Source organism: Ranitomeya imitator, chromosome 6 (assembly GCF_032444005.1).
Source record: "Ranitomeya imitator isolate aRanImi1 chromosome 6, aRanImi1.pri, whole genome shotgun sequence".
NCBI lineage: Eukaryota > Metazoa > Chordata > Amphibia > Anura > Dendrobatidae > Ranitomeya > Ranitomeya imitator.
Genome location: NC_091287.1, coordinates 139,780,024 through 139,796,536, shown reverse-complemented (window position 1 = coordinate 139,796,536; position 16,513 = coordinate 139,780,024). Strand labels below are relative to the sequence as shown.

At 43.8% G+C, this 16,513-nt stretch overlaps 1 protein-coding gene across 4 annotated transcripts in view; it reads left to right on the top strand.

Annotated features, from left to right (window-relative positions):
* CUL1 (cullin 1) overlaps nucleotides 1-16,513 on the top strand; it is a 114,274-nt gene that overhangs the window by 46,673 nt on the left and 51,088 nt on the right. For 3 of the 4 annotated variants that reach the window (XM_069730160.1, XM_069730164.1, XM_069730163.1), the window contains exon 2: nucleotides 8,295-8,588. In XM_069730160.1, coding sequence (XP_069586261.1) covers nucleotides 8,449-8,588 — 140 coding nt within the window. In that variant the 5' untranslated portion in view covers nucleotides 8,295-8,448. Of the gene's footprint in view, nucleotides 1-5,262; nucleotides 5,361-8,294; nucleotides 8,589-16,513 lie in introns of all 4 variants that reach the window. The other variant, XM_069730162.1, reaches the window with a different exon arrangement.

Below are 16,513 nucleotides of genomic sequence, written 5' to 3'. Positions count from 1 at the left end.
TGCTAGTCAATGGGAAACGGAGAAATTTTGTGCACATTCTGTGGAGAAACAGTCCACTGATTTGCAGATTTTTGCGGATCTGCAGCGTTTCTGCACCCATTGACTTCCATTGTGTCAGGCCAATCCACAGCAGAACTGTCTGACCTTGGACGGGATAGTATGTCCGAGGTTGGATCCCCTGCTTTGATGCGGGCTCCGGCGGTGAGCCTGCATCAAAGCCGGGACATGTCAGCTCTTTTGTACAGCTGACATGTGCGCGCAATAGCGGCGAGTGGAATCGCGATCCACCCGCCGCTATTAACTAGTTAAATACCGCTGTCAAACGCTGACAGCGGCATTTAACTAGCGCTTCTGGCCATTGGCCCGGAAATGAGCTCATCGCTGACCCTCGTCACATGATCGGGGGTCAACGATGCGTCGGCATGACAACCAGAGGTCCCCTTAAGACCCCTATGGTTGTTGATGCCGGATTGCTATGAGCGCCACCCTGTGGTCGGCGCTCATAGCAATCCTGTAATTCTGTTACATAGGAGCGATATGAGCTTTACTCCTATGTTTCAAAGCTGATCGAGTTATGCCAGCTTCTAGCCTCCGATGGAGGCTATTTTGAAGCATGGCAAAAGTGAAAAAATAAAAATTAAAAAAAAAATTAAGAGAAAAAAATACAAAAGTTTAAATCGCCCCCCTTTCGCCCCATTCAAAATAAAACAATAAAAAAAAATCCTCTATTGTACTGTATACTTGATGATTTTTTGTTTTGAACATATTTGCTATTGCCGGGTTCAGAATCGCCCGATCTATCAATAATAAAAAAAAAAAAGATTGACCTGATTGCTAAACGGCGTAGCGAGAAAAAAATAATTATTTTTGGTCGCTGCGACATTATAATAAAATGCAATAAGGGGCGATCAAAAGAACGTACGTGCACCAAAATGGTGTCATTAACCCCTTTCTGCCAGCTGACGGAATAGTACGTCAGCTGGCAGATCCCCTGCTTTGAGGTGGGCCCGCGCCCATTAACTAGTTAAATACCGCCGTCAAGCGCTGACAGCAGCATTTAACTAGCGCTCGCGTCCGGAAGTGCTCGCACCGCTGACCCCGTCACATGATCGGGGGTCAGCAGTGCATTGCCATAACAACCAGAGGTCTCCTTGAGACCTCTATGGTTGTTGATGGCCGATTGCTTTGAGCGCCACCCTGTGGTCGGCGTTCAAAGTACACCTGCATTTCTGCTACATAGAGGTGATCTGTGTATCACCTCTATGTAGCAGAGGCGATCGTGTAGTGCATGCTTCTAGCCTCCTATGGAGGCTATTGAAGCATGCCAAAATTAAAAAAAAAGTGTTTAAAAATATTAAAAAAAAATATATAAAAGTTCAAATCACCCCCATTTCACCCAATCAAAATAAAACAATTAAAAAAAAATCAAACATACACATTTGGTATCGCCGCGTTCAGAATCGCCCGATCTATCCATAAAAACAAAGGATTAACCTGACCGCTAAATGGCGTAGCGAGAAAAAAAATCAAAATGCCCAAATTGTATTTTTGATCGCCGCGACATTGCATTAAAATGCAATAACAGGTGATCAAAAGAACGTATCTACACCAAAATGGTATCATTAAAAACGCCAGCTCGGCACGCAAAAAATAAGCCCTCACCTGACCCCAGATCACGAAAATTGGAGACGCTACGGGTATTGGAAAATCACGCAATTTTTTTTTTTTATTTTTATTTTTTTTTTATTTAGCAAACTTTGGAATTTTTTTTTCCACCACTTACATAAAAAATAACCTAGACATGTTTGGTGTCTATGAACTCGTATTGACCTGGAGAATCATAATGGCAGGTTAGTTTTAGCATTTGGTGAACCTAGCAAAAAAGCCTAACAAAAAACAAGTGTGAGATTGCACTTTTTTTGCAATTTCATCACACTTGGAATTTTTTTCCCGTTTTCTGTTACACGGCATGGTAAAATCAATGGTGTCGTTCAAAAGTACATCTCTTCCCACAAAAAATAAGTCCTCACATGGCCATATTGACGGAAAAATAAAAAAGTTATTGCTCTAGGAAGGAGGGGAGCGAAAAACGAAAATGAAAAAAAACGGAAAAAGCTCCAGGGGGGAAGGGGTTAAAAACATCGGCTCGGCACGCAAAAAATAAGCCCTCACCCAACCCCATATCTTGAAAAATGACACTACAGGTATCGGAAAATTGCATCTTAATTATGACTAGTCATGATTAAGACGTCAGTCGAAACGCGTCGGAATAACGCTGCTACACTTTGAAATTTTGTGTGTTATCCTGTGAGATATAATTATGCTTCATATTTTCTGAGTGGTTTCCCATAGTTACTACTATTAAATGAAGAAATACACAGAGACTTCTTTTAATTCTACTCCTGCTGGATTCATTGTATGTTTTCTGTGGATGGTATGCTCAGGTATTCAGTGCAGGAACAGATGAGGAATAGCCGATCTACAGGTGAGCTGACTATTTGTATATGTTTGACACTTTTATAGATCTGGACATGGCAATACCAAATATGTACTTTGATTATTTTTACATTAAAATTAAAGTGGCAACCAAAAGTTTAGCATGGTTTTTTTTTTTTTTTTTAAGTGGGATTACTTCTGTCTGGTTGTTGTGATGCCATTTTCCTGGTGATGTTTTGAAAGTGCAGGAAGTTGTCGTCAGGCAATACCTTAATTTTCACCAACATGGTTTAGAATATACCGTATATACTCGAGTATAAGCCGAGATTTTCAGCCCATTTTTTGGGGCTGAAAGTCCTCCTCTCTGCTTATTATTTATTATTTATTTATATAGCACCATTAATTCCATGGTGCTGTACATGAGAAAGGGTTACATACAGGGTTATAGATATCGTTTACAGTAAACAGGTTTACAGTGACAGACTGGTACAGAGGGGAGAGGACCCTGTCCTTGCGGGCTTACATTCTATGGGATTATACTCGAGTCATACGCAGGGGAGGGGGAGCGGGGGCTGTCTAATTATACTTACCTACTGCTGGCGCGGTCCCTGCAGGTTCCTGGCGCCCCAGCTTCTTCCTGTACTAAGCGGTCACATGGTCTATGGGAGGTGGAGCCACATATTTATTACTGTAATGAGCGGTAACGGTGACCGCTCATTACAGGATGAAGCTGGGGCGCCGGGGAACCAGGGACTGCACAGTGCCAGAAGCAGTTGAGTATAATGGGGAGGGGAGTGCTGCGCGATATTCACCTGCTCCCCGTTCCAGCCGCCGCTCTGTCTTCAACGTCTTCTGCAGTGACGCTCAGGGGGCATGATGTGGTTAGTGCGTGCCCTCTGCCTGAAAGTCAGTGCAGAAGACGCTGAAGACAGAGCGGCGCCGAAACGGGGAGCAGGTGAATATTGAAAGTGCCCGGCGCCTGAGCGACAGAGAGGTGAGTATGTGATTTTTTTTTTTTTTTTTTTTTTTTTATATCGCAGCAACAGAAATGGGGCAAGTGTCTGTATGGAGCATCTATGGGGCCATAACGTTTGTGCAGCACTGTATGGGGCAAGTGTCTGTATGGGGCCATAACGTTTGTGCAGCACTGTATGGGGCAAGTGTCTGTATGGAGCCATAACGTTTGTGTAGCACTATATGGGGCAAGTGTCTGTATGGAGCCATAATTAACGTTTGTGGAGCATTACGGTATATATGGGGCACGTGTCTGTATGGAGCATCTTATGGGGCCATAACGTTTGTGCAGCATTATATTGGGCAAATATCTTTATGGAGCATCTTATGGGGCCATAATCAGCATTTGTGCAGCATTATATTGGGCAAATGTCTGTATGGAGCATCTTATGGGGCCGTAATTACCGTTTGTGGAGCATTATATGGGGCAAGTGTCTGTATGGAGCATCTTATGGGGCCATTATTAACCTTTATGCAGGATTATATGGGGCATGTTTTAATATAGAGCATCTTATGGGGCCATCATAAACTTTATGGAGCATTATATGGGGCTCCTGATTCAATATGGATATTCAAAAACACTTAACCTACTGATGTCTCAATTAATTTTACTTTTATTGCTATCTATTTTTACTTTTGACATTTACCAGTAGCTGCTGTATTTTCCACCCTAGGCTTATACTCGAGTCATTAAGTTTTCCCAGTCTTTTGTGGCAAAATTAGGGGTCTCGGCTTATACTCGAGTATACACGGTGGGTATAGTTATTTAAACAAAACTTACTGCCAAAAATGTTCCATATACTATTTATTGATCACAACATAGAGAATAATTCATTGTTTACAATGCCATAACTTAGTATTTTGTAGCATAACCTCTTGCTTTAATTACTGCACCACACCGACGGGGCATTGAAGCCACTAGAATATTCAAGACATCCTGAGGGATCTTGCTCCATTCCATTTGCAAATCTGCAAACAATTTATCTTTATTGCTATGGGGACGGGCCCCAACTAATCGCCCTAACTCATCACAAAGGTCCTCTGTAGGGTTTTAGGTGATTGGCTTGGCCATTGTAACCTGCAAGCCTTTTTTTGCTAACCAACTTTTGACTAAATTGAATGTGTGCTTAGAACATTGTCTTGCTGGAATTTCCAGTCCCTGCCTACTTTGGTTTTATCATGTGGCAGCATTACATTCTCCTCTTTATCCTTGTACATAGTAGCATTCATATTTTCATCAATTCTATGCAGAGGGCCTATGGCAGATGCAGAAAAGCAGCCCCAAACTATGATATTGCCTCCACCATGTTTCACTGTAGGTGTTTTGTACCTTACATAATTATGTTTTCCAATTGGGCGGTGTATATAATGCTTGCCATCACTACCAAACAGCTTGAACTTGTATTCATCTGACCACAACATCTTGGATCAATCTGACTCTTTCCATTGGCTGTGTTCTTTGGCAAACTCAATGTGGACCTTCTGGTTCTTTGCAGAGATTAAAGGCTTCTTGACTAGAACTCGTGCTGTCGCACCACAGTTATATATATAATTTGACTCTGAGAGCAGTTGAATTCCATAGCTCTTATTTGGCTTTTGCCTGACTTAATTCTCGGAATAATTAGCTTCCTGACATCTGGTGATACATTTGGCTTTGTGTTTGCAATGTTTTAACCGAAAAACAGAAACAAAAAAAAAAATGCAAAATTCGACTACCCATGACAAAATATGCAAAACATTTGGCCTAGCAAATGTTGAAAACTAGCACATAAAGGGATAAAACAATGTCAAACACAATTTTTATCCTTATAGCTGACAACCATTTGCTTCCGGTTTACTGAAATCGCCAAGAGAATGGCATCACAACAACCAGACGGAAGTAATCACACTTAAAAAGTAGCGACCAGAAGGTATTTTTTTTTTTTATTCTATTGGTACATTTTTTCATGTGTTTTTTCTTTTCTCCTTCTTTGAGGTGTCTGCTTTCTTTAATCATTATTATGCTGTATTTTCCCTTTTATTTTTTAGCTAAATGGACACTTCCTCATTTAAACAGCAATTAAGGCTACTTTTTGGAGTAGGGCTTACATTTCAAGCGTACTTCAAAAAGGCTGAAAAATCCTGCTACAGCTTATCTGAGTAGGGCTTATTTTCAGGGAAACACTAATATTCTTACAATTTTGAATATTTTTTTTTTTTTTTACCTTGTTTTTGGATGGGCCATCAACTTACCAATGACCTTTGCTTTGTGGGGCATTAGATCAATGTTTTGCACACAGGGATGAAGAGTCCGTTTCTGCTCTGATCATGAACTTACAAGCCACCGTACCTGGGTGTCCCCACAGCCATTTTTTGGTCGGGGTTGCCTTGGAAACAATCAGTCGATATCGCTTTCACTATTGACGGTGGCATCAGAGGGGTTAAATGCCCACGATGAGCACTAGCACCAATCGTGGCCATTTATGCATAGTGTGAGCTATAATGTATAGCGGACACCCACTGATAATTCCTCTGTACATGTATGGCGGTTTGGGAACGCACCTCCCGTGGCGCCATACATGTACGGAGGGTGTTGTGAAGGGGTTAAGTGTTTGCTGTTTTACACCATTGTAAGCTGCTTGTAAGAAAAACTTATGGGAGTAGGCAACCCTTAAAAATGGTCCCCTACTCGCCAGAATACTTTTGTGTAATTGCATTGATGTTTGAGTTGTCATTTCTTTTCAGACAACATTTACAGGTGACAATCAAAATCAATACTACTTAATTGAAGAAGCCCCTGCGACATGCTGTCCATTCTACGGATGTGCCCTATTCATTGTAAACAGACAGCTGTGGATGTGGGGAGCCCATATCCAGGTTACTACAGAGCACTGATTGGAAACGTGGCTCAAAACCAGTGAAGGCAAACTTCCTGTAAAGGTGCTGCAGGTGCCGTGGCAGCACGGTGGCTCAGTGGTTAGCACTGCAGCCTTGAAACACTGTGGTCCTGGGTTCACATTCCATGAAGGACAAAATCTGCAGAGAGTTTATGTTCTCCACATATTTGTGTGGGTTTCCTCCTGTTTCCTTCCACACTCCAAGGACAAACTGGTAGGGAATTTAGCTTGAGCCCCAGTGGGGACAGTGATTGTCTGTAAAACGCTGCAGAATATGATGGTGCCATTTTAGCAAGTAACCTAAATTTAAAAAAATGGACTAGTTGATAGGGGCGTGTGTGTGTAATATACAGTGTGTCCGTAAAGTCATGGTGCACTTTTGACCAGTCACTGGAAAGCAACAAAGAACAATAGAAATGTGAAATCTGCTCCAAATAAAATAAAAACTCTCCCAGTTTCATACCTATTCAGTGCAGTTTCGATGTGGGCTCCATTTGTTGCCCTACACACATCCAAATGATAGTGAAGCTCTTGCAACACACGGGTAAGGACGTCTGGTGTAACAGAGTGAATAACGTCTGATTCTCTGTTTTAAATGATTAACGTCGTTGATTTGTTCAATGTACACATGTTGCTTCACATAACTCCAAAAGTAAAAGTCTAAAGGTACCGTCACACTAAGCGACGCTGCAGCGATACCGACAACGATCCGGATCGCTGCAGCGTCGCTGGAGAGCTGTCACACAGACCGCTCTCCAGCGACCAACGATGCCGGTAACCAGGGTAAACATCGGGTTACTAAGCGCAGGGCCGCGCTTAGTAACCCGATGTTTACCCTGGTTACCATCGTTAAAGTAAAAAAAACAACCACTACATACTTACCTACCGCTGTCTGTCCCCGGCGCTGTGCTTCTCTGCTCTGGCTGTGAGCGCCGGGCAGCCGGAAAGCAGAGTGGTGACGTCACCGCTCTGCTTTCCGGCCGCTGTGCTCACAGTGAGTGCAGGAGGAGTGCAGAGAAGCACAGCGCCGGGAACAGACAGCGGTAGGTAAGTATGTAGCGGTTGTTTTTTTTACTTTAACGATGGTAACCAGGGTAAACATCGGGTTACTAAGCGCGGCCCTGCGCTTAGTAACCTGATGTTTACCCTGGTTACCAGCGAAGACATCGCTGAATCGGCGTCACACACACCGATTCAGCGATGTCAGCGGGAGATCCAGTGACGAAACAAAGTTCTGGCCTTTCTTCCCCGACCAGCGATATCACAGCAGGGGCCTGATCGCTGCTGCCTGTCACACTGGACGATATCGCTAGCCAGGACGCTGCAACGTCACGGATCGCTAGCGATATCGTCCAGTGTGACGGTACCTTAAGGGCGTCAGATCCGGGGATCCGGGTGGTGGCTTGACAGAACACCTGCCTATCCACCGCCTGGGGAATGTTCTATCCAGAAACTCACAAACAATGGTGGCGTAGTGTGGAGGAGCGCCGTCCTGTTGAAAGATGACACCTTCTGGAAATTGTGGCACTGCATACAATTCCAACATGTCAAGATAGGTTTTTGTGTCACAGACCGCTCTGTGTAGGCTTATCATGCATCAGGCCACACCACACATTCACTTTGCGGGTGTTACGTTCATACTCAACAGAGGCATGAGGATGTTCTACAGCCCATATTCGGACGTTATGGCGATGAACATGTCCACAGATATGGAAGGTCGCCTCATCGCTAAACACAACCTTCTGCAAAAATCTTACATCATTGTCGATCTCATGAAGCATATCTGTAGCAAACGTTCATCGTTTGGGTCTATCCGCCAGTTTGATAGATCCTGTGACTGGTCAAAAGTGCACCATGACTTTACAGACACACTGTATATAAATATAATAAAAATGTGTACACACAAAAGAAAAATGTGTTAGTGCTTTGCCTTCTCCAAGTGCCTAACCTTTTATTATTGCCTTTCAGGTTTTCTGACACAACCCAATTGTTACCCCAAGGTATCGCCTGAATAGTTTGGAATGTGCCATCATCTTATGGAGGATTAATTAGTTCACTTTACGAAGTTTTTGCACTAAAAGACTTTGAACTGGGCACGACAGACACGATAGGGAAAGAGAAAATGTCATCTAACAGGAGCCAAAATCCTCATGGACTTAAACAGATTGGCTTGGACCAGATCTGGGATGACCTGCGGGCCGGGATCCAACAAGTTTACACTCGACAGAGTATGGCAAAATCTAGATACATGGAACTGTACACGTATCCTTAATGGTTAACCTGACTTCATTGTACCGTCTTTTTATGTTGACTGTATGTAACATTTTCCCACTCTATACAGGCTTGTAATTTCATGAAATAAGAAGATATTGATGCTAAGGAACCATGTGGTAAGGTAACCTCGCTTGACAAGGCCTTATTGTATGATTCTGTGAGATGATCGGGTCTTCACATGTGTATGGAGCCGTTCTTAGCTTATCATTGAGTCTTTCTTTGGTGCGTTTGGTTATGTTCACACTTTGTGTGTTTTGCCTCCATAATTAATATTTTACCATACCAGCAAAGTGACCTGAGACTTCTGAAATCTCATGTACGCATCGCAGATTTTTTCCTTGCAGATTTGAAGCCGATTTCCATCTACAGCTTGTCGATTCTTCTCTGCATTTTTCACCCATTCAAATGAAAGGGGGGAGATGCCGTCAAAACTCCCATCATTTGCAACAGATTTTTTAGGTGCAAATACTGAACTTGTACGCATTAATTAAAAGGTTCTGGTGGATAATTAGTAGACATGAGACTCCATTTCCTTCGAGTAGTGTCTGGCAGCTCTCCTGGTATAACTGCTTAGTAAATGCTTGTATTCCCCCAGAAAATCTGAAGCTCTTTTATTTATATATATATATATATATATATTTGTGCTGATCTTTTGTAATTTTTCCTAGATGTTTATCAATTGACAATTGGGCGTTATCTTCCCCTGTGACGGGGCATGTCTTCTGCCATGGGCAGCAGATGTCAGTTTGTGCTGACGCACCCCACCACAGGCAGCAGCACCCCCTCTCATCATGCTGTATTTTTTTGGTACAATCATTTACTGATACAGATTTGTCAGGAGGCTTGTCTGTTCTAAAAAATAAAAAAGTTGGACATTTTTTTTTTTTTATAGTGTAATAGGTTATGGATAAGATTGTTCTTTTTGCAAAGTCACCATTCTCATTCAGTGCCACTTTTCCAGTTCATTACCTTTTCTCTGAGCTATGAAAGACTGCTTACTACCAAAAACCCTATCTAAAATATAACTTTTATTCAGTTAATAAAAATAACCTGAATACCTACTCCATGAAGGTGATGCAGTGTGCGCAAAGAAAACACGAAAAAGTATTGAAAAATCTATGCTATAAAGGGCCATCTACCACCCAAGGAAGTCTTCAGTGATAATAAACACTTGGAGTAATGCTACTATATTATTTTTATAACTCCTAGATCAATCTGTGCTTAGAGGATAATATGCAGAGTGTAGCCCACACCATATCCCCTTCATTGAGTAGGTATTTAGGTTATTTTTATTATTGACTGAATAAAAGTTATATTTTAGATGGGGTTTTTGTAGTAAGCAGGTATTCTATACCCTACAACACACAGGATATTTGGAGGACTGAGCTATGAAAGCCATAAAACATCTGTCACTTCATCGTTCCACATTCATGTTGATGATGACCATGCTTAGCACAGTCATTTCAATCTTGGCCTCCAGTATAACTACGTAACGCCATGCTCCAGATGTCATGTAATTAAAGCACCACTCCAGTGTTGCTTTTTATTGCACTGCTGGAGTGGTGCTTTAAATGTAATTCCCGTGTCTGATACTCTCCTTCCCACGACTTCATCCTTTTCCAGTGTCGGTATCTGGCAAAAAGTGACCTACCGGCTGCTCCAGAGATTCATTAAATGCGCCGGAGGTCACTTTTCAATAAATCTGTCTGATTCTTGCTTTCATAAACTTGCATTGAGATCTTGTGATGTAACTTCTGATTTCTGGCCACTCAGAAGTTACAGGCACAAGATGGTGTCGTGGGACCTGACCATCGTCCGTAAAAGGTGAAGCCACCGGAAGGTGAGTATAAAACTGGGGACAGGGGGCTTACGGTTAAAGCGCCATTCCAGTACTGAAAAATAAAAATTTCCGGGAGTGGTGCTTTAAATGTCTCATAGGATGCCAATATAAGATCATTGATGGGTAGATGGCCATCTTCCAGCAAGTATGCGAGCACACACAGGTCTGTGTGGTTTCCATTCTTTTTTTCTGAATTGCCAATGTGGGTCAAGCCACCACCCAGGTGTTGCTTAAAGAAGCAGTCTCATCAAAGTTTATATTATCTTAAAGGGAACCTGTCACCCCGGTTTTTCTGTACGAGATAAAAATACTGTTACATAGGGCCTGAGCTGTGCGTTACTATAGTGTATTTTGTGTACCCTGATTCCACCCCCTAAGCTGCCGAAATAACTTACCAAAGTCGCCGTTTTCGCCTGTCAATCAGGCTGGTCAGGTCAGATGGGCGTGGCGACATCGCTGTATCTTCCCCCAGATCTTGCATGTATTTCCGTTGGTGGCATAGTGGTTTGCGCATGCCCATCTTCTGAATCCACTGGGCAGGAGAAGAAAAAACGCGCGATCGGCGCTATTTCCCTGGTGATCTGTGGGGGCGGCCATCTTCCTGAGGCCGCGCGTGCGCATATGGACTCCTCTGCTGCCCGGGGCTTCAGGAAAATGGCCGCGGGATGCCGCGCGTGCGCAGATGGAGATCGCGGCGGCCATTTTCCTGAAGCCGAGTTTGCATCTCAACTTCCGGAAAATGGCCGCGGGATGCCGCGCGTGAAGCCCCGGGCAGCAGAGGAGTCCATATGCGCACGCGCGGCCTCAGGAAGATGGCCGCCCCCACAGATCACCAGGGAAATAGCGCCGATCGCGCGTTTTTTCTTCTCCTGCCCAGTGGATTCAGAAGATGGGCATGCGCAAACCACTACGCCACCAACGGAAATATATGCAAGATCTGGGGGAAGAACCAGCGATGTCGCCACGCCCATCTGACCTGACCAGCCTGATTGACAGGCGAAAACGGCGACTTTGGTAAGTTATTTCGGCAGCTTAGGGGTGGAATCGGGGTACACAAAATACACTATAGTAACACACAGCTCAGGCCCTATTTAACAGTATTTTTATCTCGTACTGAAAAACCGGGGTGACAGGTTCCTTTTAATATATTGCAAAGATCATATTATATAGCACTGTGTACTTACAATTGCTCATTTTGCCTTTCTACCCAGCTAATCTCTTTCCATAGGATCGATGACATCTCGTGATTCAAAACTGATTAGCTGAATTCTTCTAAGCTCTATGTAGAAAGAGGAGGTCAATTTTACCTGTATGAGTCATAAGTCACTGCAAAAGTCTCTGATAGGGAGAGAAGAGAGCACCTGGGTCAGGACTTGAAGAGGGGAATGATAAATGCAGGGACAAGACTTCCTTTTGCTACATAGAGCAAAGAAGTAATTAGCTGGGTAGAAAGTCAAAATGAGCAATTGTAAGTACACCGTACTATGTAATGACTGCAATCCTTATATTATATAGTGCTGTTTACTTACTTTTGCTAATTTTGCCTTTCTAACTGGTAGTCTTTTTTCTGCTTTATGTAGAAACAGGAAGACTCTTGTCCCTGTATTTATCATTCCCCTCTCCAACTCCTGACCCAGCTGCTCCCTTCTTCCACTGACAGAGACTTTTGCAGTGACTCATGAGTCATGCAGGGAAAATTGACCTCCTGTTTCTACATTGACTAGCTGAATCCTTCTAAGCTCTATTATTAATCACCTGGTGTTATAGACCTAATGGAAGACAGAAGCCTTATCTGGGTAGAAAGGCAAGATGAGCAATTGGAAGTACACAATGCAGTGCCATTATAATATGATGACTTCAATATATCAAGAGGATAAACATAATGTATATATATTTTTGGGGTGCCATATGATTTTTTTCTATATTTACTTCAAATTGCACTGACTAGTATGAGTAGATGAACATCTTTTCCACACACACACACACACACACACACACACACACACACACACACACACACACACACACACACACACACACACACACACACACTTTAAAAAAACAACACTCAGAATGCCAAAAAAGTGAAAAATCTATGCGCTCTGTATCGTGTTCCTGCCATGTGCACATGTGACTGCTTTGGAAGCCCATAGTGGAGACGAGTTGATTGCATCGGTCATTTATGTGCCCGGCTGGAAGAGAGAAATGCCGCACCTCTTTTACCCGATGTAGATGCCTCTTCTTTTTTGGGTCTGGTTTTGTTTATTTTTCTTTGTTCCTTCTTTCCATGATATTTGGCCCCCTCTTACCTGTATCTCGGCCTACTCGGTTTTTAGCCAACAGGACGTGGTCCCCAGGGACCAGGGCCGTATTTAGAGTTTCTGCTGCCCTAGGCACTTTTAGTGCTGCCTCCCCATTGGTGAGTATGACACTATCGGCAGTGACTTTGGCAAGAATCGCTGATGTGAAAGTCGCCTTTTGCAGCAGATCCGGCAGTTTTTCTGCATCTGCCGCGTAACGGATCACTTACAGCAACACTGCGTTTGGCCTCATTTATTCCCTATGGGATTTGCAGCACTTGCCATGATCTGGCAAATGTGGTACCATACCTCCCAACTTTTGGAAAAGGGAAAAAGGTATAAAGTTTGCGGCGCGTGTAGTACGCCGCGGCAAATTTTATGTCACGCCTCTGACCACACCCATTTCACTAGTCACACCCATATCCTCGTCCCAACCACACCCATTTAGCACTGCTGATCACACGGTTTCATAAACAATAATTGTAAACAAAAACAAATATGGCCACACATGATGCTCAATACTGTATAACGGCCATCACACATGATGTTCCATACTCTATAATGGCCGCACACAGTTCTCCATATTGTATAATGACACCACATGATGCTCCTTACTGTATAATGGCCACACATGATGCTCCATCTACTATATAATTGTCTAAGGGTCACTTCCGTCTGTCTGTCACGGATATTCATTTGTCGAGGCCTCTGTCTGTCATGGAAATCCAAGTCGCTGATTGGTCGTGGCAAAACGCCCACGACCATTGCCACGACCAATCAGTGACGGCCATAGTCTGGCTGCGAAATGGCTGCTGCTTTACTGCCCTGCAGTCAGCGCTGAGCGCTCACACAGGGTTAATGCCAGAGTTAACGGACCGCAGTGTAATGCACTCCGTTAACGCAGCTATTAACCCTGTGTGACCAACTTTTTACTATTGATGCTGCGTATGCAGCATCAATAGTTAAAACGATCTAATGTTACAAATAATAATAAAAAATAGACATATACTCACCTTCCGAAGGCCCCTTGAAGTCCTGGCGCCTGTGTGGGGTGCACGCGGCAGCTTCCGAACCTAGTATTGGTATGAGCGCAGGACCTGTGATGACGTCGCGGTCACATGACCGTGACGTCATGGCAGGTCCTTCTCGCATAGCATCCTTGTGACCGGAACCTGCCGCTTGCACTGCCGAGGACAGCAGGCGATGTTGTAAGGTTGAGAATAACCTTTTTTTTTTTTTTTTTTTCTTTTTTTGTCTTTTTTTTTAACCACGCATATAGTGCCCACATTGCTATATACTACGTGGGCTGTGTTACATACTGCGTGGGCTCTGTTATATACTACATCTCTGTGCTATATACGATGTAGCTGGGCAATATACTACGTGGCTGTGCTATATACTACGTAGCTGTGCAATATACAATGTGGCTGTGTCGGTTCTGTTATATACTACGTCGACTGTGCAATATACTAAGTGGCAGTGCAATATACTACGATATACTACGTGGCTATGTTATATACTACGTGGCTCTGCTATATACTACGTGGCTGACCAATATACTATGTGCCTGTGCAATACACTATGTAGCTGTGCAATACACTTTGTGGCTGTTATATACTACGTAGCTCTGCTATATACTATGTACGCTGTGTCACATACTACGTAGCTCTGTTATATACTACGTCACTGTGCAATATAGTACGTAGCCTGTGCTATATACTACCTACATATTCTAAAATACCCGATATGTTAGAATCGGGCACCATCTAGTACTGTATAATGGCCCCACATGATGCTCAATACTGTATAATGGCCCCACATGATGCTCAATACTGTATAATGGCCCCACATGATGCTCAATACTGTATAATGGCCCCACGTGATGCTCAATACTGTATAATGGCCACACATGATGCTCTATAATGTATAATGGCCACACATGATGCTGCATACTGTATAATGGCCCCACATGATGCTCAATACTGTATAATGCCCCCCTCCCATCTTGTATGCATGGCTCATATTCCCCCCCCCCCCCCCTGTCCTGTATGCATGGCTCATATTCCCCCTGTATGCATGGCTCATCTCCCCCCCCCATCCCATATGCATGGCTCATATTCCCCCCCCCCCCTCCTGTGTGCATGGCTCATATCCCCCCCCCTCCGGTATGCATGGGGCTCATATCCCCCCCCCCCCCCCATTCCCATTATGCGTGGCTCACCTCCCTCCCATCCCATCCTGTATGCATGTCTCATATTCCCCTCCTCCTGTATGCATGGCTCTTCTCTTAATCCCTCCCCCTCCCTCCTGCTCCCATGATGCATGGCTCGGCTCTCCGTCCTCCTTCATCTGCCCATATTCATGACCTTAATGAGCGGTACCATGTGACCGCTCACTCAGGACGAGCTGCAGACGCTGAGACCAGGCATTGCTGGAGCAGGCTGAGTATGACGTCTTCAAGGAGGGTGGGAGGCAGGTGGGCGGGCGCCCCGGGGGGGGGGGCGGGGGTTCGGTTGGCTGGGGGTCGGTCGGGAGGTGACCAAGGACTTAAATTTAAAACAAAAAAAAAAAAACCTTGCTCTGGTGCCACCCCCCGCATCATCCCGCCCAAGGCACGTGCCCTCAAGTGCCTAATGGCAAATACGGCCCTGTCAGGAACACTCATCTAGAGAAGAGAAGTCTACTTGGCTAAATAGATGAGTGACGTTTAGGGAAGAGGTGGCCATATCGGAGGTAACCTGGACAAAAAATATTCAGAACAGTGACATTTAGGCTATGTTCACACATAGCCTTTATTTATTCACGCTGATTTTTTTTATATGCATGTTAAGACTGATAATGATCAGAAGAACACAGCATAAATCATGTTTAGTTGTTTTGGGTTTTTTTGCTGCTACTGTTAAAGGCTGAATCTTATTTTCTGCATAAAGTCACATAAAAATAACCCCAAATGCTCCTTGAGAATAAGCCCTTGCTCCAAGTTAGAAAATGATTTATGGCAAGTGACAAATTCTCTTTTTTGCCACCTAATCTGAGAGTAGCATAATGTAGAGAGAGAGACCCTGATTCCAGAGTTGGGTCACTTTCTGGGCTGATTGCTGTAGGTTTTTTAAATTAAATTACTGTTTAATTAGTAGGAGATTATAACTAAAGGGCTAGTAATCCTGCTGGCTTTTAGTACTCCATATTCATGAGCTCTGTGTAACCCCACGCCTGTCACGGATTGGCAGCTTTCTGTCTATGCACAGTGTACACATTGGGCTACATGGCAACTTGGACTAAAAAATATAGCGCAACCAAGGCTTTCTCGGTGCTGCTGCTACTTTGCAGTGCAATACAAGTGAATGTTGTCGCGACCACGAGGTCTGCGATAAACGAGTCATGAATATGAAAACTAGGTTGGACCTCTTGTTAAGCTCACTCACTTGTATTGCACTGCAGTGTCATCGTGTGCCCGGTCTCACCGCCAGTCATCATGTAGCCCTTTGCCTAAAGCTGCCAATTGGTGACGTGGGCAGGATGATCTAGTGCTCCACATGCAGCGAACTGCTAGATCTGCAGCAGCTCAGTAAGTGCTACATAGCTGGAATCTGGGTGTCTGCCCTTACATCATGCTGCTCTCAGATCAGGAAGCAGAAAGTGATGACCGATTCCCTTTGAGCATTCTCAGCTGCTTTTGAAATAAAATGAAGGAGTTGAGAAAACGTTTTGAACTTTGCAGTAAAATCCAGGATGTTAGTAGATGGCCTGTACAGCGCTGCCATCCTAAACAT